Source organism: Microcebus murinus, chromosome 4 (assembly GCF_040939455.1).
Source record: "Microcebus murinus isolate Inina chromosome 4, M.murinus_Inina_mat1.0, whole genome shotgun sequence".
NCBI lineage: Eukaryota > Metazoa > Chordata > Mammalia > Primates > Cheirogaleidae > Microcebus > Microcebus murinus.
The window spans coordinates 96,487,951-96,513,925 of NC_134107.1; the positions used below are offsets into that span (position 1 = coordinate 96,487,951).

The 25,975-nt window shown below is 51.2% G+C and overlaps 1 protein-coding gene across 2 annotated transcripts in view; it reads right to left on the reverse strand.

Moving 5' to 3' along the window:
* Nucleotides 1-25,975, reverse strand: part of DSCAML1 (DS cell adhesion molecule like 1) — a 328,360-nt gene that overhangs the window by 283,346 nt on the left and 19,039 nt on the right. For both annotated transcript variants that reach the window (XM_012773648.2, XM_076002544.1), the window contains exon 3: nucleotides 24,870-25,016. In XM_012773648.2, the coding sequence (XP_012629102.2) occupies nucleotides 24,870-25,016 (147 nt within the window). The remainder of the gene's footprint in view (nucleotides 1-24,869; nucleotides 25,017-25,975) is intronic.

A 25,975-nucleotide genomic window follows, 5' to 3' on the forward strand; every position in this document is an offset into this window, starting at 1 on the left:
AGTAGACACTCCACAAGTGGGAACTAATATTATTATTTCTCCCTGCTTCAGACACGCTCCGTAATGGCAAGCTCACTGCCTTACGAGGGAATCCCAGCCATTGCTTGACCACTTTGTTAGAAAATCACATTGACATTGAGCTACCTGTCTTCCCCATAACTTCCCCCACTGGTCCTCAGCCTGCCTCTTAGAGCTTCATGAAATAAGCTCGCTCCTTCTTCCTTCCCATAGCACTTTGGACATTGGAAGAGGCAGGAACCACATCTCCTCTGTGGTTCCTCCAGGCACGCAGCCTGGTTCCGTCAGGTTTTCTGTAAACCCGACTATCCCCGGTGACCTACCATGGACATACCGCAGCAAGGGGCCCATAACAGAGCACGGGTGCCGCCGGCGCACGCTGGAGGTGTGCACTGCAGGACAGGAGGCGTGGCTGGGACTCCAGGCTGGTAGTGCCGCTTGTGGCCCAGCCCAGCTAACGTGTGCAGGAGCCTGGGGCCTGGGGCCACGTCCACCTCTGTCTGCTCAGGGAGACCCAACCGTCTAGGGGGGCAGAGTAGCACCTGCCTTGTCCACCTCGGTAAGGACTGGCTGCCTCCCCAGGAGGGAGCAGGGGGCATGGGGGGTGCTGCGGGCCCCACTGCCCAGGCCCAGCTGCTGGGCCGAGCTGGCTGAGCAAGCTCCCCAGAACCGAGCTTGGATGGAGGGTAAGGCTCCCGTCACCTCTGCGCCCCTGCGGCCCACAACCCGTCATTACACACGTGTCTTATCTGGGCCTGCTGGGCTCCCAGGGAGGAGTTCTGAGGTCTGCCTCGCCTTCCTTGCGGGTGGAACACCCCTGTTCCCGAGAGGAGCCCCAGCACCGGAATGCAAAGGGGGGAAGCGGCCCCCTGCGCCCTGTTCCCTGGTCTCATTTGGGCCAGATGGGGCATGAGCCGGGATGAGGGTTTGGAAACATGCTGGAAACCAGATGCTCCGCGGAGCTGTGCCTTCCCAGGTAAATAAATTACACACCAAACACAAACAATCTGCTGCCTGCCTCTCCCCATTCAGAGGGTGGCGTGTACACGGAATGAGCTGTCCTCCCAGAAGCAGCTTTCTTTCCTTGTGGGGTGGAGGCCTCATGCTACTGACACTGATGGCGGGGCCGGGGTAGGGCAAGGGGCCACGACCTTCCCTGTGTCTCTTACACGTCCTACCTTCTAGCCTGGAGATCCAGGTAAATGATTGGAAAGGGGACTTTGTAAGTGCTCTGCTGAGAGGGCAGCAGACAACTGCACCACGCGAGCAGCAGACCTCAGCCTTCGGAACAAACCCATCTGCAGGGGAGGTGGCGGCGGGGTGACCTGGATCACTGGCAAGGTGTGCAGGCCCAGAGCAGAGATGAGCCCAGCCTGCCAGCCGGGGTTCCTGATGGGCCGGAGCCGGCAGTCAGGCTAAGCGGCATCGCAGGCAGTGCAGGTCGGCCAGGGGCTCTGTCCAGGCACCCGGTGCTCGAAACCCAAAGTCCAGGATGGAAGGACCCACCCCCCAACCTTGCGGCGGAGAGAACTGGCACTAAATCTCAGAAAGCACTAATGAAAGGGGGCGTCAGGACAGACAGCCTCAGGGGCTGTGTAGACTTGAGCTCTAAGGATCTTTGATGGTGCCAGCACCCAGTCTGCCAGTGGGAACTGGGAACAGGGGACATGGAAACATGAGGGTGACAAGCCTCTGTCCAGGCACTGATTACCATGTCAGGATTTGATCTGGTTGACGAGAGGCACTGAGGAGGGACAGCCTGGAGGTTACAGGGTCTGTGTTCTTGCTCTCGCCTTGCCCTACCAAGCCACGTGTCCTTTCTAGGCCAGGGTTCTCATTCGGGAAGTGCTGGGTAAGGGGACATCTATGGTGTAGGAAAGAGAATAATGGAGGACTCATCCTCCAGCAACGACTGGGGCAGCCCTGAGTGGCCCTGTACTCAGGGGCCCTGTTCCCCCCACGCTGCACACCCTGTTGCTGCCCCTCTCCTGATGGGAGCAGCTTGGCAGGTATAGACACCTGTATCTTTGTTGGGGCCAGGGTGTGGGCAGGCTGGGGGGACTGCTGCCCCTTCAGTAGACTGGAAATGCTCTCAGAGTGCATCAGGGGCAGTCCCTTGTGAAGGTGACAGCGTTGGAAGAAACTCCAATGGCTTGGGGCCAAGAGACCTGGCGAAATTGTCAGCTCCTGAAAGGCAGTACCTGCAAAGCACACGTGTCAGGCAGGGACGGGGTAGATAAGGCCCAATAAACACTGACAAAGTGTCCACCGGGTGTGTCTACTCTCTACCAAGCACATGGGCTACCGCATGCATGCCAGTCTTCCCCGGGGTGTGCAAGGCGGGGATCAAAGAAAACAGGGTGTAGGCCTCTGTGCTTACTCTAATCCCAAAGTGAAGCTTCTAGTGGAAAAGTCCTCAGCCTAGGAGTCAGAAGACTGGATTAGATCAGAAAGTACCAATCACTGCTATATGACCTTGAACAAATGCTCAGAATCACATAGTTTATGAAAACATCTGAATTAATCAGCCAGGTTGGACAGAGACTGTACAAAAGGACCATCCAGCCCCAGCCCTTGCCCTCTGAGGGCTTACACTCTGCAGTGGGCTCCCACAGGCAGGACAGCAGGGGGAAGGGGGTGCCACCACCCTGCACCACCTGTGAAGTCTGAGCTGTCCCCGCCTTGCCCTTTGGTCACAGCCTTCTCAGGCCTCTTACTCAGGCCTTTCTGGGGGTGCTTCTCAGGTTTCCATTTGGGGGTGGCCAGAGGCAGAGGGCGGGGGCTGGGACTGCCTATGCATGCGTGTTTGTGTGTGTTTGTGTGTGCGCAGGCGTGTTGTTGGCACGGACGTGACTCTGCATTATGCAGTCCCGTAATGAGTCCTCATTGCAATGGGTTTGATGGAATAATTATATTCTGGAAAAACTGCAGGAAACTGCGTTCCACTTCTTAAAGGGCAGGATCATCAAACATTTGTGCTACATTATTTGCAGTCACACCTTCTGCTGCATCTGCTCCCTTAAAAAAAAAATCTCCAACTCCAATCTGATCTGAATATATAAATCTGAATTATCACAGCAAAGGCGATACGCTCACACCTTTTTTCTTCTTTTTTTTTTTTATCTGTTGCCATGGTGATTAGATAAAATTCACGCCAAGTCTCCAGGGAAGGATGGAATTATTTCAGACAGTTTCTCACCCCTCTCAAGCTACTTCTCTCTGTAACACGCCTGGGCACCATCTCTGGGCTTGGGCAGGAACGTAGGCACCAGGAGAAGGTACCAGCTCCTTGGGAAGCCTTGGGCAAGCAGAAGAAAGTGATTATCTTCCAGAGATGTTCTTGGCAACGAGCTATACCCTAAATCACCAAGCCAGCAACATGTCCTCAAACCCACGGCTTCCTCAGTAACCCAGGAAGCCACCTAGGGGAACATACAGAGGCTCAGGGGAGGTGAAAGACAGTGCCCTTGTTCAAGGTCAAGATAATAGGAGTTGCAGAGATTGACCCAGAGCCTTGGCTTTGCCCACCCCCAGGTGGAGCTGAGTGAGGAAACAGGTTTTCCTTGACAAGTGAGAGACTCAGCTCCCAGCACTGGGTTTGTGTCTGGATCCACTTTCCATCAAGACTTCCCCACACTGAAATTCTCACAGGGGCTAATTATCAATGCATGTAATTTGTTAAAAGGTTTTTTGGAAAGGGCATTATTGACCTAATTGTTATTTAACACCACCAATTCATGAACCGTGTGTGTGTGCATGCGTGTGTGTGTGTGTGTGTGTGTGTGTGTGTGTGTGACTTAAATAAGTGGTTGATGCAAAAGGCAGGGTCTGTCTCCCTGGAACAAGCCTTCTCATTTCTATCCACAGTCCCAGTCCAGGGGATGGGGGAGAGGAGCGCTGATCCCTGATTCCAGGAGGTCCTTTCACGGAGGCCTCAGGGAACTGAACTCAATGCCTATAAAAGCCAAGCGTGGCTCATTATTAAAGCCACAGCTGAGCGAGGAGGGGAAAGCTTTGTCAGCCAAGACCTACAGGGTGGGACAATAATTTGTGTTTATTTACTCCGGTGGCTCACGCTAAGGTCTCATTAATTGTCCCATCAATAAAGAGGGAGGGGGTTGGGGAACACATAATTTTAAATGTATCTCACACCACGTGGTGGCCGATGGTGAGTTAAGAGTGGGCCCTGGAGCGCAGGAGAGAATGCCAGATGCCCCAAGGGGCTGACTCCGGGACCCCTCCAGCCCAGCACACTTGGAAGACAGGGGCACTAGCAGCTCACTGGACGCAGAAGACTTCTCTGAGCAGCATCAGCCAGAGAATGTCTTTTTTTTTTTGGTTGTTTGCTGGACCCAGGTATATTCGGCAGGGTGATCTGGGGATACGACAGGGTCTGGGGCTCAGACGCTGTGGTTTGCTAAAGGCTCTGTGTGATTCTGCTGAGCACCGTTTCCTCTCTGGACCTGTTTCCCACTCTGAAAACAAGGGAGAAGAGGTCTATTTCCGTCACCGTTGGGAAACACTGCAATTCTAGTGTCAGGGTTTCAGTCTGAGGCCCTGTGACAAAGCAAGGACACCCAGGCCCAGCACAAAGCCTGGACACAGGGGGTGGCCCATGAGCCAGCGAGGATGAGCCTCTAAGTCTCTCCTGTCACTTGGTCAGTAGCTGACCTGGGAAGCTGGAACCCCAGGGTGGGGACGGGGTGGGAGTACAGGACTGTTGGGAACACAGCAAGTGACTGCGTGGGCTCGGGGTGCACAGCGACCTGCTGCGAATCCCGCCTAAGCCACTTGTTAGCTCTTGACCTGGGGCAACGTACCCTCTCTAAACCTCTGTTTCCTTGAATATAAAATGGGAATAGATTTAATGCACACCTCGCACAGCTGTTGTCAGGGTTAAGTGGTTTGAAGTCTACAAAGTACTTAGCAAAGCACCTAGCACAGCATAGTCTTGGTATATGAGGAGGAGGAGGAGGGAGGAGAAGGGCAGCATGGTTTTAGCAAAAGATGTTGCAAAACAGCACAGGCCTGGGAACAGGAAGACCTGTGTTCTAATGCTCCCTTTGACATTGGTCACTGCTGTGCTTTTGGGCACGTCATTTAACCTCAGAGCCTTATTCTTCATTTATATGGCAAGAGTCTACTCTGTTATGAACTTGTATGATAAGTGTTATTATTCTCGATTTTCAAGAGAAAGGGAGGCTTTGAGAAGTTAAGCGCCAAAAGTTGAGCAAGGTTAGCGGCTGAGCTAGGATTCAAACCCAAGGGCAATAATATCTCCGCGGCCTTCAACACACCAAGCATAACGTGAGATGATACAGGCACTCTTTTGTTGACTGTCAAGTGTGACAGGTGGTTCTGTTGCCACAATTCAGTTATGGTTACCAGAATCACCTTGAATTGGCAGTAGACCTGTGACTTAGGGGGGCTTATCCCCGGTACCCAGACTGGAGGCCCTGAGACACAGCTGTCACTCACGCTGTGTGCTGCCAGGACCGGGACAGGAGGCCAGGGAGATTGTCCTAGAGACCCTGGTCCTAGTCCCAACACCGTTACCAATAAAAGCGACTCTGGACTAGATTGTCACCAAGGTTCTCTCCCAGGTTTTAAGCCTCTGTGATTCTAGGGTTCAGGCAGCAGGGAAGAGGTGGAGCAGGCACCGTTTGCAAAGGAGAGGCTTGGGCCTTATCTGAGGACTAAGGAAGGAGGGAGCAAAGAGGGCCTCCAGGGACACATGGACGCAGCTAAAAAAGACCCTGGGGTCCTTTCCCTTTAAGGGGAGCAGAGATCCCTGACTCTTGGATTAGGGCTGTGCCAGCCTGGAAGGGGGAGGGGGCAGAAAAGCCCCCAGAGTCTAGAGATTCAAAGCCACCCTGCCCCTGTGAGATGCAGAAACTTAATTGGAGCTGCGCGTGCATCCCGCGCCAATCACTCCATGATGTGCCTTCCCGAGGCAGCACGGGAGGCAGCCCTTCATTAAATCCGACACCAGGGAATTAATTCCACTCACTGCCGTCACTCTGTTTCCATCACCCTCTCCCCTCGGCAGCCATTGCTCCTTGATCTTCCACACCTTCATGTCGAAAGTTCTTCCCGAGAAAGGAAGCTTCCCCCAACTGTCACCGGCTATGACTATATTGCGGGCCAGGACTTGGGGCCCAGATGGAGAGGGTGGGGGGGTAGCTGGCCGGGTGGGTGGGTGGCTGGAGAGAAGGACCGACAACACAGGGCGCTGTCATAGGAAGGAGGTCAAGAGTGATCCTTCTCCACGAGCCGCAGAAGGAAGTAAGGATCTGAGAGGCGACGGTGACAGCTAACCAGCTCACCCCATTGTGTCTATTCTTGAAACAGTGACTTTATAATTCAAGTCCCTTCGGAAGGGAGTCACGTGGAGAAGGAGGAGGGAGAAAGAGAAGGGGCCGCAGGGAAGTGGCCTGGGCCATTCTTCAGTGTCATGCATGGTGCCTCCTCACCCACGGAAAATCACAGCTTCCAAACTGACCCCTCACCTTCCTACAGGTACCCACCCCCTCCCCGCCTACCTGCCTACCTGCTACCTGGTCTCCTCCTGCCCCCCACCCCCACACAGAGACTGCTCAGCCTGGGATGAGTCAGGCCTGGACCTGGGGCAAGCAGATGCCGGCCCCCGCCCATGGGGACAGGTCACCCCAGACACAGACAACCTCCTCCTCTTTGCCCTGGGAGGCAAAAGCAGCTGGGAAGCCCTGCCCTAGGGCACCACACTCTGAGCTCTGTCATCCGAGGAAACAACTGTCAGAAGCTTTCAGTGACTTCTGTTGTAAGTCACTGGGCAGCTCTGGAGTTTAATTCTTCTTCCTCTGTGGAGCCCCAAAAGATTTGTCCAGGACTTGTAAGGAAATATACAACACTCGTAAGACCGGGAACAGGGAACCCGGATTATGTGAACATTAATTTATGACAGAACAAAGGGTTTAAAGAACTTCCCCAAAGGAAGGACATGGATCACTCAGGGAAAAAATATTAGAAGCTAGTCCGGGCTCCTGGTTGAGACGATGAAATAATAACTTTCCATCAGCATTCCCGTTTTCTAGATGGAGTTCTGAGAGGTAAGTCACCTGCGAGAGGGGAGACCCAGCTGACAGTCCTGTCCCGGCTCTCCTAGTCCCGAACTGTCTCCCCTACTGCAGGTCTCCTTCCTTTGGAAGATTCCTGCGTGCTCAGGAATCCCATGCAGACGTCTCCTCTTGACTACAATCAAACTGCAGCATCAAGTCAGAAATGCAAAACAAGCCATTTTAAAGGGTTCTTGGTTCTTTTTTTTAGCCTTCTTAAGAAATTTGAATCTTTCCATTTTAATGGAGTCACAAAATCAGATTGTCGATTTTCCCCCACTACAGGGAATCTCAGAGTGTTGACACTGGACAAAGAAGCACCTGAGAAGCCGCGGGGTGAGGAGGGCGTCCCCTGCCCCGTTTGCACCTGCACCCATCTGACCAAAGTGCAGCTCCTGCTTACCCTCAACCACCAGGAGCAAAGGTCCTTTGTCCTGGGAGGAGGAAAACCCTGCCCTTGGGTAAAGCCATCAGAGGAAAGGAGAAGTAAGCTTACTGTCACAGATTTTCTCGCTATTAAATGTATTAATACACATCAACACACTCCCTGAAACTGTGTGAAAGATCTGAAAGACCCTCTGAATTCTCCCTGTCGGGAAGGTTAATTTGGGAAGTGGAGAAGAGAAAAGTGGAGCAGGGCCCTTTCCGTGCGGCTCAGGCAGGACTGGCAGTCCCAGTTCAGACAGGGAGCAGGGAGCCAGGGAGCCCTCAACATGACAGGTGCCCACTGGACTCTAGGGACAGCGATGGCTTTCTGGGAGCCATGTCACCTGACCTCCCCCAACCCCCTAGGAAGGTCTGTAAGATACGTGCGGGTCTATGTGATGGGAGTGTGGATTTTTGTGAAAGCCAGAAAGGAGGGTGAGGCCACTTCTGGTCAGGCACAGGGTGGAGACAGAAGCATCCCAAAAACACAGAGCAAAGAGCAAGAACTCGGCGAGTGGGGAAGCCGGAGCCAGCGACCACCATGAGAACAGGAGCTTCCTGGGGACCTGCAGTCATCTTGGCAGGGCCACGGGTCATTTCCAGGGCTTAACTAAGATTAGAGCCAATTTCTGTAGCTCTTAAGAGGCAGAGGCCATCCTGTTGCTATCTGGGTCACGGAAAACTATTATTATTACTTTAGAAATGAGAAAGTTGAGAAATCTAGGTAAAATTTCAGAGCTACTAAGATCCAGAGCTCAGAAGGAGCCAAAACCCTGAGGGGGCTGATGAAAAACCTGACCCCGGGCGTGTGGGTTAGAAACAGCACGTTCGGGCCAAGGAGAGGACAAAAGGCTCGTTGCACCCTTGGTTACCCTTGGTGGTACGGGGCGCTCGCTCTGGGCCTGCGCTTTGAGAAAGACCGAGATACCCTGGGGCATGTGGAGAGGTGGCACCTGATGAGATCAGATCAGATGACACAGGAGGGACAGCTGCAGCAGGGGGGTTGCTTCAGCCGGAAGAACAGGCCCCTGGGGTGTGGGCAGGGGACAGGGGTCTGAGAGCTGTCCTCAAGCACCTGTCCACAATAAGGGTGCGGAGGGAAAGATGGACACTTCCCTTCTGCAAGTTTAGGGGTGAGGAGCTGGCAGGAGGAGCACCGAAGCCACAAAAGCAGATTGTAGCCCCGTGTAAGGAGGAACTTCAGGAAAGAGGGGCTCCCTAAAAAAAATAACAGGAGCAACGGCTACTTGGCGAGGTACCTACACTTACATACAACTTTTCAGTCTTTGAAACCACTTCATAACCTGTTCTTCTTAACACCTTCTCAAAAAATGTAGAAAACTATGAAAGAGAAAACCAGACAGCATTCCTAATCCTACTACCCAGAGATAACCATGATAATCACTAATAGCGTTCAAGTACATTTCAAGATATCCATCTATGATCCCAACACACAGAGACGATAAGTACTCAAAGTGACAGATATACCAGATACTCTGACTTGATCATTATACATTCTGTGCACGCAACAAAACAGCACCTATAACCCATAAAGATGTAAAAATTATGTATCAATTTAAAAACCCATCCATGAGACATATATAGTACAGTATATGGGTTTTTTTTTGACTAATTGGGATCCTACTTTGTATATAAAATTATTTTTCCACCTAACATATTTTGATATTTTACTCACATAGGTTAAAAATGTATTGAAAATATTTCATTGTAGTATTGCACCATAAGTGATTTAATCATTCCTCTGCTATTGGATATTTAGGGTTTTTGAATTTTCACTGTTGTAAATAAATAAATAACATTGCAGTCAACAACAGAACTGTTTGCTGCCATCTTTGGTTACTTAGGAAGGATAGAGCCCTAAGGATATGGACATCTAAGGCTCAGACACGCGGTGCCAAATTGCTTTCTGGAAAGGCTGCACCAGTGTCTACTTGCATCAGCAGTGTGTGAGTGTGGCCAGCTATCCACACGCTTGCCAAAATCACCTCAAGGCTTTCCCTAAAAAGAGTACTCCTCCGTTTAAGAGGCGATTTGATACATCACTTTTCAGTAACACATCTGTTACGTGCCCACACGTGATAAAAGAGGTAGGAACTCTATCTTGCGGACACACGCACACCCATATGCATGCTAATTTTGTGCTCTTTGTAAACCCTGGCGATGACTTCCAGACCTGCCAGGATCCCAACACAAATCCGCCCTGTTCAGAATGAGACAGACTCCCTCATCCTGTACTAGGATGCTGCTTGAGACCCGGGTCCCAGGTCCCATTGAGGCCACAAATGGCGTCTGTATGAAATACCCAGGGCATCAGGCTCCATGATCTCCAAGGCCCCTTCCAACCCCGACAAAGCAACTCTACCAGCTCCGTGTGCCCCCGGGAGCCTGGCTGTGCAAGAAGGCAGGCCAGGCCAGGGGGAACCATCGTTGCAGGGTAAGCTGGAATAAAACTAGGTGCTTCTAAGAGCCAAAGCAAGAAGGCAGCAGGTGGCAACCCTGCCCTGCCCTCTGCCCAGGACACCCTCTGTTCTCCAGGCCCCAAGGGGTGGGGGGACAGGAGATCGCCTTTCTCTCTCAGGTTTCCCTGTTTGCAAGGACCTGGACTCCCGGCTTTCTCTTGCAATTTGAGCTACAGCTGGGAGTAGACCTCATGATGGGGACAATTACCAGGTGGCCACCCATCCCCAAATCACTCTTCCCTGCCCAGCTCGAGACTCTCTTGTCTGCAGGCTGCGGTCGCTGAGGGTCCGCCCTTCAGGACAGAGGACAGGGCTGCCAGGACACTCCTGGGCCCCCAGCTCTTCTCAGAGCGGCAGAACAAGAAGGCCTCACAGCCCCATCAATCCTCCCGGCAATCTTAATTTCCAGTGGCCTCACGCTGGGTCTCCAAGCTCTCATTATGCTGGGAAATAGATTACAATGGGATTCCAGGCAGATACATGTCTTCTTCTCTTATATTTACACCACTTTTAATTGTTGTTATTTAACAACTATTGAGTACCAACGCTTGCCCAAAGTGGCCCTTGAAGTGGTGGCAGGAAATAGGTCACCAAATGTGGGTATGTGCACTGGCCCTACCTAGCCTGACCAACACACACTCCCCAGGACCAGCCCCTCCTCTCCCTGCACGCCCAGTCCCCCAACCCAGGAAAATCACAGAGGAACCCAAAGCCCACCTCACCCCTCCTAGACCTTTGCACATTGTGTTCAAAAGGTTCCTTCTCGAATGAAATACATCATGCATAGGAGAAAAGCATAAAAAATCATGTAAAAAGACCCATGTTTCTTTTGGCTATATTTTCTTCAGATCTTTTTTAGAAGAAACATTTTCAGAAATGAGACATTCCAAAAACAGTTGTATTTCCCTCCACAAGCCCATTGCCTCCCCCTCAGAGGTAAGCACTCCCCTGAATATGGTGTTTACCATTCTCACGCGTGTTTTTATACTTTTGCCACATATGTACATATCCAGAAACAATATAGGGTACCGTTTTGCATGTTTTCAAACTTTGTACAAATGGTACCATAATGTATGCATCCTTCTGCAATTTGCTTTTCTCCATTCAACATTTTTTCATGACGTGTCCACGCCGATTTGTAAAGCTCTGGTTCATGCATTTCCCTGCAGTATAGTATATCATTGCACGCCGGTAACAGATTTAATTTACCCACATTGGTTTCCTATTTTTTGCTATCACAAACATGGCTGCAGTGGCTCTTCCAATCCACGTCTCTTTATGGATAGGAATAGTGTTTCTTTAATAAATACACATACTGGAGCTCTTTTCTTACCTTGTCTGTCCCCATTGCAGGGCATAGACCTGTCACCGCATCCCTGCTGCCCAGCACGATGGGCTTAGTGCAGTTTGTTGAACTGAACCAAACTGGGAGGGGCCTCAGGGATCATCTGTTCCAGCCCCTTCACTTGCAGCTGAGGAAACTGGTACCCAGAGAGAGGTCATAGCACTCTTTAGTGACAGAAGTGGAACTGGAAACCTCACGCCCCCGTCCCACTTTCCCAGCCCTAACCCTACTACACCCTAGGAGAGCTGGTGACTATTAGAAACGTGATCCAAAGGAGGGAGAGATGTGTAGACACCTGGCCTCTGGGGTTGGGGTTTCACACCTGTATACTCATTCAGCGAAGTGAAGCTTCATCCCAGACCTGGCCCTAAGGCTGAGGACTGAAGACTGAATGCCTGCCCTCATACCTGGACACCTAGCACCCAGACGAGGCCTCACACTTGAATATCCCCCTTCCACTCGTGGACACACTCGGGCCAAGGCCTCGGATCTGGACACCTGGCCTCCAGGCTGAGGCCTGCCTTTGAGTTCTTCCTTTCCTCCTCCTGCAGAGAGTCCAGTTCAGTGGAAGAGGGGACCAGGAGGCCCAGATGTGATGGCTTAGAGTGAAAGACTGGGTTTGGGCACCAGATGGCTTGGGATTGAATCCCTACCCTACTGCTTACTAGCTGTGCGACCTTGGGCAAATTACTTCACCTCTCTGTGCTTCATTGTTTTTCATCTTTCAAATGGGGATGATGACAATTCCACCTACTTTATAATATCAGGAAAGACTAAAAGAGCCAGTTTGTATAACGCAATTCATACAATGCCTGGCATATGGCAAGTGCTTTGTGTTTTATTATCCCCCGCCAAATTCTATACAACGACTAGCACAACATCAACACTCTCCACCCAGCAGGACCTCATGTTCCTTCCAGACCGTTCCCTGCTCAAAATCTTTAATGGTTCCCCATTGCCCTTTAATTACGTACAATTCATTCAGCATCAATTCGACCCCACCCTTAACGTATCCTGTGCTCCAGTCAAGCCACTCTGTTTTTCCCCAAGAGCAAGCCATGCGCTCAGCTCTCCGGGATCTCTCTGGCATGGCCTCCTTCACCTGGAACCCAGATGCTCGCTAAAATCACATAAGGAGCTTTAACAAATTCACATGCCCGGATCTTACCGCCAGGAATCCTGGTTGAACGGCTCTGAGGCTGGCCTGGACACTGGCGGTTCTCAAAAGCTCCCCAGGTGATTCTAAAGTTGAGAGCTGACAGGTCTAGCACACTCAGCCTGCCAAAATGGATCAATCTGCCAGGACCCAGGGGAGGTGCCATTTCTTCCAGGGCACCTTCTCTAATCACGGAAGACAGGTCTCCCCCACCTGTGAGCCCCTGGAGAACTTGACACCTGTCCTGTGTGTTCATCACACTCTGCTTTGTGTTGGGATCACCTGTGTTCCAAGTCCATTTTGCCTGTTAGACAGCAAGCCCCTCGAAGGCAGGCACAGTGTCCCCTACTTATTTTCAAGCCTCTGTCCACCCTTCCTATGCCTAATAGACCTCATTAAATAGTGACTGATCCAAGGCTATCCTTAAATATCAACATCTAGTCCGCCCTCACTCTTGCCCAGAAGATAAAGTGGGAATAGAAAACCGTCTCTTCGTTCAGGACAAAAGGTCAAGCCCTGAACATTACAGCCCCCAGCTCACTCACACACACTTCTGAGCTAGAAGCTCCCAGGGGATGTCCTTTCCCATAGACAGTGGGGTCTACACAGGTGAGTCTCTCTGCCCTTTCCACAAGTGAAAAAATATGTATGTATGTGTGAATACATGCATATGCACATTCAATATATACAAATTACATCATGCATATTAATTATACACGTGCACACATATATATTTTAATTAAAATTAGTTTCTTTGGTGTGTGGGAAGAGGAATTTCTCCAAATCCCCTGAGATGCTCATGCAAAGACCCTTGGGAATCACTGTCTACATAACACAGCATCTTGCGCACAGGAAGTGCTTAAAAAACATTTGCTAAATTAAATAATGAACTAAAAATTCAATCAACTGATTGTTGTTTCTGCCAACACAGCCATTTAGATAGATTTAGGGGATGAAATCTATGTCAGATATGGTTTGCACAGCTACAGCCTGATGGAACCGGAAGATGCGAGTTTGCACCCTTCCTGGGCGCAGGCCCCAAAGGGGCACATCTGCGTCCCATCAGCCCTTGCAAAATGGCTTCCCTAGGGCTGGCAGTAATGGCAGGCTTTGGAACATTCTAGACGCAAGCCCTTTCCCCTTCTGTGGCCCACTCTGGGGGAATAGGGAAGAGGAACTATGTGCTCTCAGAAGGGATTCCTTTGATTCAAAGTCTCAGAGAGCCCATCAGACCCCCACGTAGGATGAAGCCCTCCTCACACCAGGTGGAGCCCCAGATTCTGCCCCTGCACCCCCACCCCACCCCCCACCCTCATGGGCTTCTTTCTCCCACTCACTTGTCTGCTTCTCAGCTGACTCTCCAGGATTCTGGCAGATTCCATGCCCTAAAGCCTTAGGTATCCATACATACTTTGAGCCTCAAATTGCTCTGACCCTCAAGTGGAGGGGAGGGGTCTCTAGGTATAAGAGAAAACACCTCCGGCTTAGAGACCTCTGTCTAAGCCCAGGGCCCCTCCTGCACACAGTGCTGGGATGCAGAAGAGCCGGGCCTGGCTGCAAAGGGCTTCGCATTCCACTCTGAAAGGTGAGCTTGGCAGCCTACAGAGACAGGTGTCTACGCTCCAGAGGTTTCTGCACACAGCAAGATGTCAGGTAGACCCAAAAATCCAAGAGCAAAATGTTAGGCTTGGACTTAGGCCTTGCAGGGGACAATGGTAAGGGCTTCCCTGTTTCTCTGCCCCACCATGAGGGCCGGGCTACTCACCGTCCTGTCCGCATGCTCTCAGCCCTGACATCCGCATGACCCTCTGTGTAAGAAGAGCAGGGTTCACCCTCCTAAATGCCCACACCCATATAATCACATCTGTGATCTCACTCCTTACAGACACCTTCCAGGCTACAAGGAGAAGGTGAGTAACCCTGGGTCAGTTTGTGGGCATAAGTCTATCAAGCACTAGGAAAAATTGAAAACCTCCATATAGAGAAACTACATGTAGAAAATAAATCTATATACAAAAATACATAGGATACATGGCAAGTGTATTTTCTATATATATAAAAAAAAGTACATAATTTGTCACCCAGGCTGGAGTGCAGTGGTGTGATCAAAACTCACTGTAACCTTTATCTCCTGGGCTCAAATGATCCTCCCACACCAGTTTCCCAAGTAGCTGAGACTTATAGGTGTGCACCAGCTAATTTTGTATTTTTTTCCATAAAGACAAGAATCTCGATATGTTGTTGCCCAGGCTGGTCTCAAACTCCCAGCCTCAAGCGATCCTCCCACCCCAGCCTCCCAAAGTGCTGGGATTACAGGCATGAGCCACCTCGCCCAGACAGTCCATCATTTCTAATTCTCACAGCTGAGGACAGTGAAGCTCAGAGAGGTGAAAGGCCTTGCCCAGGGTCATATGGCAAGTAAGGAGCAGGGTCAAAATTTGAACCCAAGCCTCTTTGAAGCCAGAGCGGACACTCTTTTCCTTTGTTACACAGCCTCATCCCATCCTAAAAGAGGCTCCAAGCAAGCCCTGCTTAATTGGGGCATAATGAGTGCAGACGAAGGCCTTTTTCTAGCAGCCATAGAACCAGGTATGACCACACCCTCCCCTTCATTTCAATCCGTCCCATTTACAAATTTAACCAAAACAGTCAGCCACCTTCCTGGTTAAATCTTCCTCTAGGCATTCAACAAACATTGTCCGAGTGCCTACTGTGTGCTAGCACCCAGTGAGGCTTGCGGCATTCCAGACCGCCCCGCCTGCTGTGACTGGCGCAGACCTGGGCTCAGAACCACAGCACCATCTCCACCGGCTCTGGAGGCAACGTCTCCTTGATACGCATCAGAGTTCAAAATCACAGGCTTGGCAGGAAGTGCCATCTATACATAGCTCTACCATTCTGTAAGCACCGTTGGCTTCTTCTGAATAAATGCTACCCTACATTAAATGCCAGAATTCGGCGAGCAATGCCGCATGTTTGCGATGAGATTGAGAACTAAAGGCAAGATTGATTCTGATGTGAACACCAGCAAAGCAAATGGGTTTTTGAAAACCCTATAATTTCCCTGCAACCCTTGACTTCACTAAACACACATTTTTAGACTACAGCACAGTTAGGTAGGCATTAAACAAAAATGAGGTAGTCTAATGATGATTTATGTGTAGGCTAACCTTCTATAAAGAATTCTGCTCTGATTTCAGGGTAACTTACAGAGGTGCCAACTTAACCAAACAATGCGGCTTGCTCCGTGTCCACTGCCACGGTGTGATCCCGGGGCAGAGCATTTGCCTGCAATTGTCTTAAATCTGCTGAAATTCACCCAGTGGGTGCTCTGGAAACACAGCGCCTGCCATGAACTAAATGGAAAAGCAAAACACGACACATGCACACGCCGCCAGAGGCACCTGTGAACACGAGACATTTCTGCTTGACTGAGGAGCACGGCGGATGGTTCTGGAACAACCAACTGGCGTGCAAGTGCAGAGCCGCCCGCCTGCCGGGAGAGCGGAGGAAGCCCTGGGGAGCTGCAGGCACGCACTCCAGGTGGGGCCTCAAGCGCTCCTGGGTGCAGGCATCCAAACCAGAGCTCTGGTGTACCCCGCCCTAGCTGGGTGACCTTGAACGGGGCCCTCACTCCCCCTAAGCCTTGGTTTCCCTGTCTGTTAGGTGAGCCTGCTAAATCTGTGTCTCCCGCAGATGTGCTTGGCAGGATTCAACAAGACGATGCCGCTGAGCAAGCTTTATACACCAGAGAGCACCCTACAGACAAAAGGTGACACTGCCTGCAGGTCACAGATTGAGAAGGGGCCCGAGCCACCTCTAAGAGCCAAAATCAAACTGCCCTGTGCTGAGACGCTGCCTCCCCGCTTCCTCACTCTGCAGCCTTGGGCAGGTGACTGACCTTGTTGTGCCTTATCTTCAAAATGGAGATAATAATAATGCTGACCACATAGGACAACTTGTGAAGATTCAATGACATGATGGAGAAAAGCACTTATCCTGTAAAAGCTCAATATAATAATTGATCCTTTGTTTTCTTGGCAACCATATTATCACCATGATTATCATTTCAACTCAGGGCACCTGAGCAGGCAGAGAATGCCTTTGCTGCTTCCGAGGGCTCCCTGGTGATCACCAATCTGCAAAGTGTGTCTAACAGCTTTAGGAAGCTTTAGGATTTTCTCTACACACTCCAAGGAAGAATGCAAGACTGAGTGTAATGCTCCTTCCCCACCAGAGCAAACAATAAGCAAACGAGAGCAAAATTAAGGGCCAGCTGCATTTTCCTCTCTACAGCTGCCCTGGTGAGGGACATAGTAATTGTTGGGAGTCCCTAGGACAGCCCTCGGCCTAGAGTCACTGCTACAAGGAAAGAGCTTGGGCTTTGGGGACAAAAGCTCTGGGTCCAAGCCCAGGCCTTGCCACTTGGAAGTTACGTGATCTGGAGTCGAGTGCTTGGCCTCCCTCACTCTCATTTCCTTGGCATCTAAGAATGGGGGTAGCACAGGCTACCTCACAGGCTTCCGAGGAGAATTAAATGAGATGAGATGCCAGGGCCTGCCATTGGGCCCCACGTACACATGGCTTGATACGTGTTTACTTCCTTCCTTTTTACTTCTCTTCTAACTGCACAAGTCACTAAGCCTCACCGTACCTGTATCCTTTTCTGTGAAATGGGCACAACAGAGCAAAGGTAAGGAGCAAATGACATAATGCAATAGCACTTCATAAACTGTATCATTTTAGAGATAATAGTTATCATTGAACCAGGGCTTGAGCACTTTGAGCAAATCAGATCCAGGCAATTTGTGGAGTTGATCTTTACTAAGTTGGTACCAAACCACAGACCTTCATTCCTTCTCTCAACATAACATTTTTATCGGGCACCCTGCAAGGCACTGGTGAATTCAGAGACTGATGATGCTACATCCCAGTCATTTGGTTTCCCTCCTCTGCCCAGATGTTATCATGGCATATCTGGGTTAAAACACCACTGTGGTGGTCATCTCTCCAGCTGCAGCCCTTTGCAGCTTCCTCAATCAAGGTCATGGTTAGGGGACCCATTCTCCATCTATGACCCAGCACCACCATGCCTTTGGGTGGCTGCACCCCCGCTTACCCATGTTCCACCTGCAGCCCAGCACCCAGAAAGGGCAGCACAGGCAGGAGTGGCAGGAGACAATGTCTCTGGAGAAGACAGGGTAGGCGAATGGGGCCCAAGGTTGGATCACCCTGTGAAGCTAGGTGGGCAATTTTCCTGATGCATTGAGTCCATTCCTTCCCTATCTAAGAATCCGAGTCTCCTCAGAGGCCTTATTTTCATTTCAAGGATTCCATGTGCCATAGGTTTCATTGTCCCCATTTTATAGATGAATCAACTGAGGCTTTGAAAGTAACTTGCTTGAGGTCACAGATGAAGACTAGCCAACTCCACAGCCTGTTTTTTTCCCACCACACTCCACTACGTCTCCTGTGAATTGTCTGTTCATAACTCTTACCTGATTTTCTGTTGGGTTATCTTTTTCTTGCTGATTTGCAGTAGTTTAAAAATATATTCTATATATTAATTCTTGATGAGACAATACAGTGCAGCACTTAGGAGCACAGGTGATGGAGCCTGAATGCATAAAATTACATTGTGGCTCTGCCACTTACTAACTTTAAGCAAATTTACTTAGCTTCTTTGTGCCTCCACTTGCTCATCTGTAAAATGGAGGAATAACAGTCCCCTTGTCTTCAGATTGCTTTGTAGATTAAATGAGCTACACATGGTAAAATGCTTAGACAAAAGCCTGGCAACTTAATAAGTGCTCAATAAATATTAGTTATTATTACCATTATGGTCCCTTAATGTATTCCCTAGAACTAGACGGGACCTTTGTGAGTTAAGTCATTCTCCAGCCACATCCCCAGGTCCTCTCCTTGCCCGCTGGCCTGTGCCTGCACTGTCACCTCCCCCGCAAAGTGCTCTGTGCTCTTGTGCCCTGGTGATGAACTCCACCCCCTCGGGAGGCCCTGCCAGGCTGCCGCCATCAGAAAGAATCTGGGCTTCTGTGGAATCATCCTCTTCACCGCAAGCTACGACAACCCCTAGATAGAAACCCCTGAAGACAGGAACAGGTCATGGGCCACCTGTATTCCTCCTCAAGACCTGACACTGTGCTGGCACCCGGCAGGGGTCTAAACCCCACCTGTTGAATGACCTCGTGCCCATTGCCTTTTTCACATTAGCCCAGGCTGACCAGCCCAGCCCTTTTCTCTAGGTCCCTAGAGAGTTGAGAGCCACGATCTCCAACTGTGCATCTGAACAGTGGAGTATCACAAGAGGACCCCAGAGAAGCAACTCAGAGTAATGGCACTGAAGGACCACCAGGCTTAAACTCTGGTGACACCTCCAATTTGCTGTGTGACCTTAAGCAGGCCTCTGCGCTTCCCTCCGTCCACAGGACAGTCAGTCGGGGGCGACTGTCATCATCACTAATCCCTGGAGGGCCGCAGGCTCTGGATAAAACACGGGACCCTGCCCTTGGTGGCGGCACATCCCCGTGGCGGGGATAACACAGACTCCAAAGCATTACAGGACAAATATGATTAGTGTCTTGAATGAGGAGCTGATCGAGTTTGGGGGAAGTTCAGAAAAGGATCCCCTTGAAGGAGGTTAATCTGGGTGACTTTAAAATCCATTCTTAGCAGAAATCAGCAAAGACATCAGGGAAAAAGTAGTATTTGAACCAGACTTTGAAAGATGCGTAGGCTTTAGGTAGACAAAGAAGGAAAAAAAATCTGGTACCTGTAGTAAGAGGAAAGTACCCCATGAGTAGTTCAAACCCTGTGCCCTGAGTGAGCAGGAGACAGAGGAGAAGCCCACACAAGACAGCCCTGCTCTGGGCCTGGGTTTCTTCATCAGGAAACGAGGAAGCTGGACTATGGGAGCCTGGAGGGCCCTTTCCAGCCCTGACACCGAGATTTCACACATTTGTAGCATCTCTGTGGTCAAAACTGGTTTCCGGCCACCACCTTGTCTCCTCGTCTGTGCCCAGCCCCCATCCAAGTTGGTGTAGACTAATATCAGCCTGAGCAAAGTGTAACTAACAAGTTGAATCTGCATTCCGAAGCCGAGCCCAGATCATATTTGCTTATCATATTGAGGTTACCCACCCTTGTCCCTCAGAGCTGACAACACAAGCTGAATCCCAAATCCCTGGATCAGGACTGTCTTTGTGTCTCCCACTGGGCCAAAAATAGAGCCAGTGCCCGACAAAGCCGTCTTGTGAGAATGGCTGTTTCTGATCACCGATGGTAAGCTACAGATCGGCTGCCCTTCAGAAAAGCCAACGCCTCCAGTCACTGCACACACAGCCGGAGGTCAGCACAAGGGCTGGTGACATGTTTCTGTTCCCAGCAAATGCAGGGGACAGGTTGGGCCTCCGCCTACATCCAAACCTGAGGCCAGTCGCTTCCTGATGGGGAGGAGCCTACCCCGCGGAGGTGGCAGGAGGTAGAGGAACCCCGGGGGCCGCTCACATCCAGGCCGCATCCCTCACCAGCTGTGCGGCCTCGCGTCACTGGCTTCACTTCCCTGGGCTTCAACATCCTCATTTGAAAAATTGGAAAAAAACACAAACAAAACAAAATATAAAAAGAAACTCTCTCTCTCTCTCTTAACGGGTTATTGCGAGGATTAGAGATAATACGTGCAAAATGCCTAACCCCAAACGAGGTCTCCATACATGCTAGGCATTATCATTAATCTCATTATTATTATTACTCTCCAACAGCGCTATGCCGGTCCTGGAGATAAAAAGATGAGGAAGATAGTCGTACACCCTCCTGCGGCAGACAGACAGAAATAACGGCCTGCCACGCAAGACAGAGTGACGTAAGTGTTCCAGGAAGGAAACCAGAGGAGCAATTCAGTCTGCCCCAGTGGCAGGTGCACGCCAGGCCTCACAGAAGGGCACACGTAAGGGACAGAGGAGGGGATCGCTGCGTACCAGATCAAATGAGAAGAGGTATGGAGCCCGCTTGGAACCCTGGTGCTCTTTGCCCAGCCTCCCCCTTCCCCCAACACACAGCACCCCCTACGCACCCCCAGCCCAGCCAAGGCCCGATGACACCCAGCATCCAAGAGCCCCGTGCGCGTGGACAGGGGGCTGCTGCAGTCTCGTCTTCCGGAGCAGCAGTGGACTCATCTGACTTGCATCTGAGCAGCGTCCAAAACTCCCCAAGACAGCCAGTCAGGATGCTGGGGAAGAGCATGCTGGGAAACTCCCACAAGGAGCCCGCATCGATATAATCAGGTCTGGTGGAAATTAAAAGCTATTAGGAACAGGGCCGGATTTATCTTTATATCCAGTAACATGCATTGTAATGGTGATCATGCAGATGGGAAATTAAGCCGCATCTCGGCTTCACTGGAGGCCCTAATTTTAATTTGTGTTTGTGCACAGCCCTGGGCCCTCTCACCGTCCCCCACCCCCTGCCTGCCTTGGGAGCCAGTTCACCCCAGGACCAAGTCCCGGAGGAGACGACTGGGGATGGGAGCCTGCCAGACCCCAGGTGAGAGGCTCCGTGCTTCACACGCACTTGTTTAAATAGCCCGATTGAAGGAAGATGACCAGCTTGAGGGGGGAAGGTGGAGGAGGTGAGCGGAGGTGGGTATAGCTGGTGGCTCTGAGAAAGGCGGCACTTCGGGCTGTCTCTCCAGCCTCTCCCTACCCTGGGAAAAGCATTGCCAAAAAGCTGCTTGGAGATTCCACCAGTTCCAGGACAGCCACAGTGCCGGGAAGGCTAACCTGTGAGCAAATACCCAACGGACCTTTCTTGGGTCCCAAGCCTTTAATTCTTCCCAGACTCCCTGAGAAAAAGGTGTAGGTGGGCTGGTTCCCATTCGCAGGGGCCTGCACCCTTGCAGGGGCCCCCTCCTCCCAGGGCACCTGCTTTCTCCAAGGGGGGACCTCCTGGGGCCGGGATGGCCCATGTCAGTCTCCCTGTCCCTCTTCCTGCTTTCCAGCAATCCGCTGTTGCAGGCCCTGTGGTTTGGGAATAATTTGAGCCCAGCCCTGCTGTCCCAGAGATCAAAGTCAACACAGTCCCCCGTGTTCCAGAAGGAGACCCTGAAGTGTCAGAGGGAAGTAACTCTGGCTCCTCCATCCTTCCTTAACCTTCAGGGCAACTGATCATTAAATCCGCCCCCACTGTGAGAAGCTGCCGTCCATACAGCCTCCCCACCTCAAAATACACACACACACACACACACACACACACACACACGAGCACACACACTGGGTATAGTGTGAATATGGATAGCAGAAAAAAAAATCCTATTTTTATAAAAGATCAAACTATTTGCATTTTCCAAAATTAAAGCATGTAGCATGTGGGCCCAAGTTCTGGTCTCTCACCTACAAAGCCTAGAGGAAGCAAAACTCCACTCTCTCTGGCTCTCATCGATTCCTCTGGGAGCATGTTAGTTGGAATCGCGTGCTTTGGGAAGACTGTCCCTGGATCTAACATGTAGCTATAGAAGAATCTAGAATGATTACCGATGGGGCTGGAGGGCTGGGCAGAAGAGGAAAATTCTCCAAGGCCAAAGGAAAGAAAGGGGTTCTACAGAACCAAAGTTTAACACAGCCTTGAAGATTAGCATCAAGGCCACTTCCCTGATAATTATGCCCTTTGGGGCCACCAGCCCAGTCTCCACATCAAAGACAGCCCTGAAGCCCCAACTCCAAGGGCCGCCTGGGGGAAGCTCACAGCCTCCAGCTCCTAAGCACAGGAGCCTGCTATCCTTCCTCCTCTCCTAACCCATCTGCTAGTCCCACCCACCCCGACCTGCCCAGCCTGATTTCAATGCCCCTGCCCATGCTGTTCCCAGATTCCTTCGGAATTCTTCCAGCCGGCCATTCATCCACTCACTGATCGTTCAGTGAACATTTATCTGGAGTGTAGAAGGAGCCAGGGCTGGGTGGATGAAGATAACCCAGTTCCTACCCTTGGGAAGATAACCCAGTTCCCACCCCGAGGTCTTGTGAGGGTCACAGACTCTGTTACACAGTAGAAACACAGACCCCACAACAAGGGACAGCAAGTACAAAGAGGAGTATGATGTCTTCCACCTAGCAATTGCTACAACCTGGCCTCAGTGTGTGTCCGATAGCGTTTGTAAACATTGTTCACATATTAACTCATTTCATCCTCACTCAAACCCTATGAATCCATTTTACAGTTGGAGAAACTGAGGGTGTAAATAACTTGCCCAGCCAGAGAGCAATGGAGTGAGTTTCAAACCCAGGCGGTCTCTTGTCCAACATTCTAGGCTTTTAATCACAACACTGGACGTGGTTTCGTGAAGACGTCCCTAAAACAATCAACAAACATTGATTTTTTTCCACCTTCCTGAGGCCAAAGTCCTCATTGCCTGGGTTCAAGCTCCCACCCTCTGCGTAAGAGACCTGTGACCCAGAACAAGTTACTTTACTTTGAGCCTCAGTTTCCTCATTTGTAAAGTGGAGGATGGAAACGTACTTAGGGACTTTTTGTGATGATAAAGTGAGATCGCATATGAATGTTTCTTAGCCTAGTGCCTGACATATAGTCAGCACCCCCCAAATTTTAACATACCAACAATTACTATTTTCATGGATATAATGCTTAGTCCATAAACTCAAGTGTACAAGAAATACCACATTTCTTGCTGTTGTTTAAATTACCTTCAATCTGACTTTTCTAGATAGCCAGGAGACTGTGTCCATCACTATTAGGGTTTCCCTCAGGGGTGTGCTAAGGTCCAGGGCCTCTCTGGTTCCCAGCAGCCCCTGATCCCCACCTGCATGGTCCCTCTGGGCCTTGGCAGTGCACTCCGTGCTTCATTCGGACACAAGACCCCTGGCCCTCAGTCCCTACAGGTCCCACACGCCACCCTTGTGGGGTCCAACCGCTTCTTCCGCTGTGCCCTCCGAGCAGCCCACAGCACCACCCACCTCTGCCATCCTTTTGTCTCCTGTAGCTCCTTCCCCTCAGAGGCCCCGCTCCCCAGGCAAGACACCCTTCCCAACCTCTCCTATTAGCCTGTGGTTTTACAACAGACAGGAAGAGCAGCTGTCTTCAAGTAGCTTTGGATTCCTGTCCCACTACACGCTCTGGAGCCAGGATATATAACGGCCTGGCCATCTGCCTGGAACTGAGAGAAGGAAAAAGTACCGAAAGCAAAACACAAAGTAACATCTCAAAGAAAGGCCCCCGCCATGTGAGCTGTCAACACGCCCAGGCGTTGGTTCTTGTCCTAGTTATACATCGAAACCACGGGGGGAGCACTGGAGACACTGATGCCCAGGTTCTGCTCCTGAGGGATTCTGAATCCGTTGACTTGAGGCTGGGCCCGAGCATTGGTATTTCGAATCATTCAGGGATTCGAATGAGTCGCAGGCCAAGAACCCCTGCTTTCAAGGCTCCATGCGTCCCCCGACTAACCCCCACACCTTGAGGACAACGGTCATTTCATACCACCAGCCACGCGACATCAGTGCTGAGGGGCACTCAGAGGGCACCTGGTCAAGTTCCCCCATTTCACAGAAAGGAAAACAAAGGTCCCTGCCAGAGAAAGGAAGGAACAAAGCGACAGAACCTCTGCAATGCGTGGGGATGAGGGAGCCGTGGTGGAAAAACCCCAGAGTTTTGTAGCTGTAACTCGTCGGAGGCCTAGAGGTATTTTAAGGACTTGAGGTCCTCTCTTGGGGTTTCCAGACCTGTTTTCCTGTTGGAGGGACAACCGTGAAGAGGCAAAAGGAACCAACAACGAAGAACTCACAATCGCGGCAGCTGTAATGAGACCAACCTCCACCATGGTTTTACACCCGTCTCTCCACGTCAGCCTCCGGATGCTGCTGGCTAGAATTCTGATAGAGTCTTTAGCCAACTCGTGCACAAAGGACAAGGAAAGGAAAGGAAAAAGCCCCATGTGCTAACTCAAGGCTGGTCCCCGAGGAGCCAGTGCTCAGCGCTCCGAATGCAGAAACACGGGCCACAGCCCAGCCTCTCGTCCGCCAGGGCCAGGGCCAGCCAAACCCCAGCAGTCAGGAAGGACGGGGCCCCTGCCGCACCCCGAGTCCAACGGGACCTTCACACAGCCAGCCAAGGCCACTCACGGAGGCCTTCACCACCCCACCGAGATGCGCCAGACCGAGACCCAAGACGCTTTTTTGGCCGAAGTATCACCGGAACAATAACAAGTCACTCACCAGAACCAATCTCAGGGTCTTGTTTAGCTCAACAACCAGCTCAGGCACCGCCACCTTGCCCACCCGCTGCCCATCACCGCTGTCGGCCGCCGCCCCGTGGTTCTTCCTTACCTGGGATGATGGAGACTGTGTCTTTCTCCCAAGACACAACGCTAACGTATTCCTGCACTGAAGAGGGGATGAGGCACTTGAAGACAGCCACGTTTCCACGCATTGACCTTTGATCCTCCACCCGGACGGTGTAGGGTTCCCTGAAAACTGTAGAGTTTGGGAATGGGGGAGAAGAGAGTGTCACAAGGATGCAGTGGGGGTCCCAGAAAGGAGCAGCAAGTCATCTCAACTCCCAAGACACTGCCAACCACACCCTCCCACCTCTTCCCCCCACCTCCCGCTGAGACAGCCCAGGAGCCCCTGCACAATTGGGTGCCTGTCTGGGTAGCCCCCTCTCCATCAGCCTCCTCCCCGACACACTGGGCAGCCTGCTCTGCCTCAGAAATATGTGGACCCCTCCCCCTGCAAGACCACACATCCAAATTCCTTCCTTCCCCATTGCGGTCATTAGCAAAGCACATTAGATTGTAAGAGCGTGGAGGGCAGCACCTAAGCCCTGCACTGTCACCATATCCAATGAGGGGGTACGTAGGAGATAAGGAAATATGCTAGAATTCCCCTCAGGTACCCGTATTGGATTTCTTGCATCATTCCTGGACCCAGGGTGGCAATTGTTTTGGGCACGGTGACCATAATTTGCTAAAATAAGACCTGTAACGCATGATCTAACAGCAGTTTGGGGGCTGCTTCAACATGACAGTTAAGCTGGGAGATGTAGTTCAGATGCTGAACTTTCTGGAAGGGCTTAGTGGTGTAGAAGGATGATGGGAGAGAATATTTGAAACTATGACTGTCTCTGAGACGTGGACATGGTCTCCAAGATCCCCCAAACAAAGCAGCCTTGCTGCTTTCTCCCCCTGCTGAGACTGCCTGCAGCCTCTAGAGCAGCCCTGCCTGTCCCCCAGCCCTGGCCCTGCCTTCAGACCACCCTTTACCCCCAGCGTCCACCTCCTGCCTCAGTCCCAGGGCTAGTTTCTGGGCACTGTCACTTGCAGCCACCTCCATAAGTCAGGCCTTCTGGGTGGGCTGACCCAGCCTGGGGAATGTGCCTGAGGGTCCTGCCTCTGCCCTGTCCTCCTCTGCATGGCCTCTGGCAGGGGCTTGCT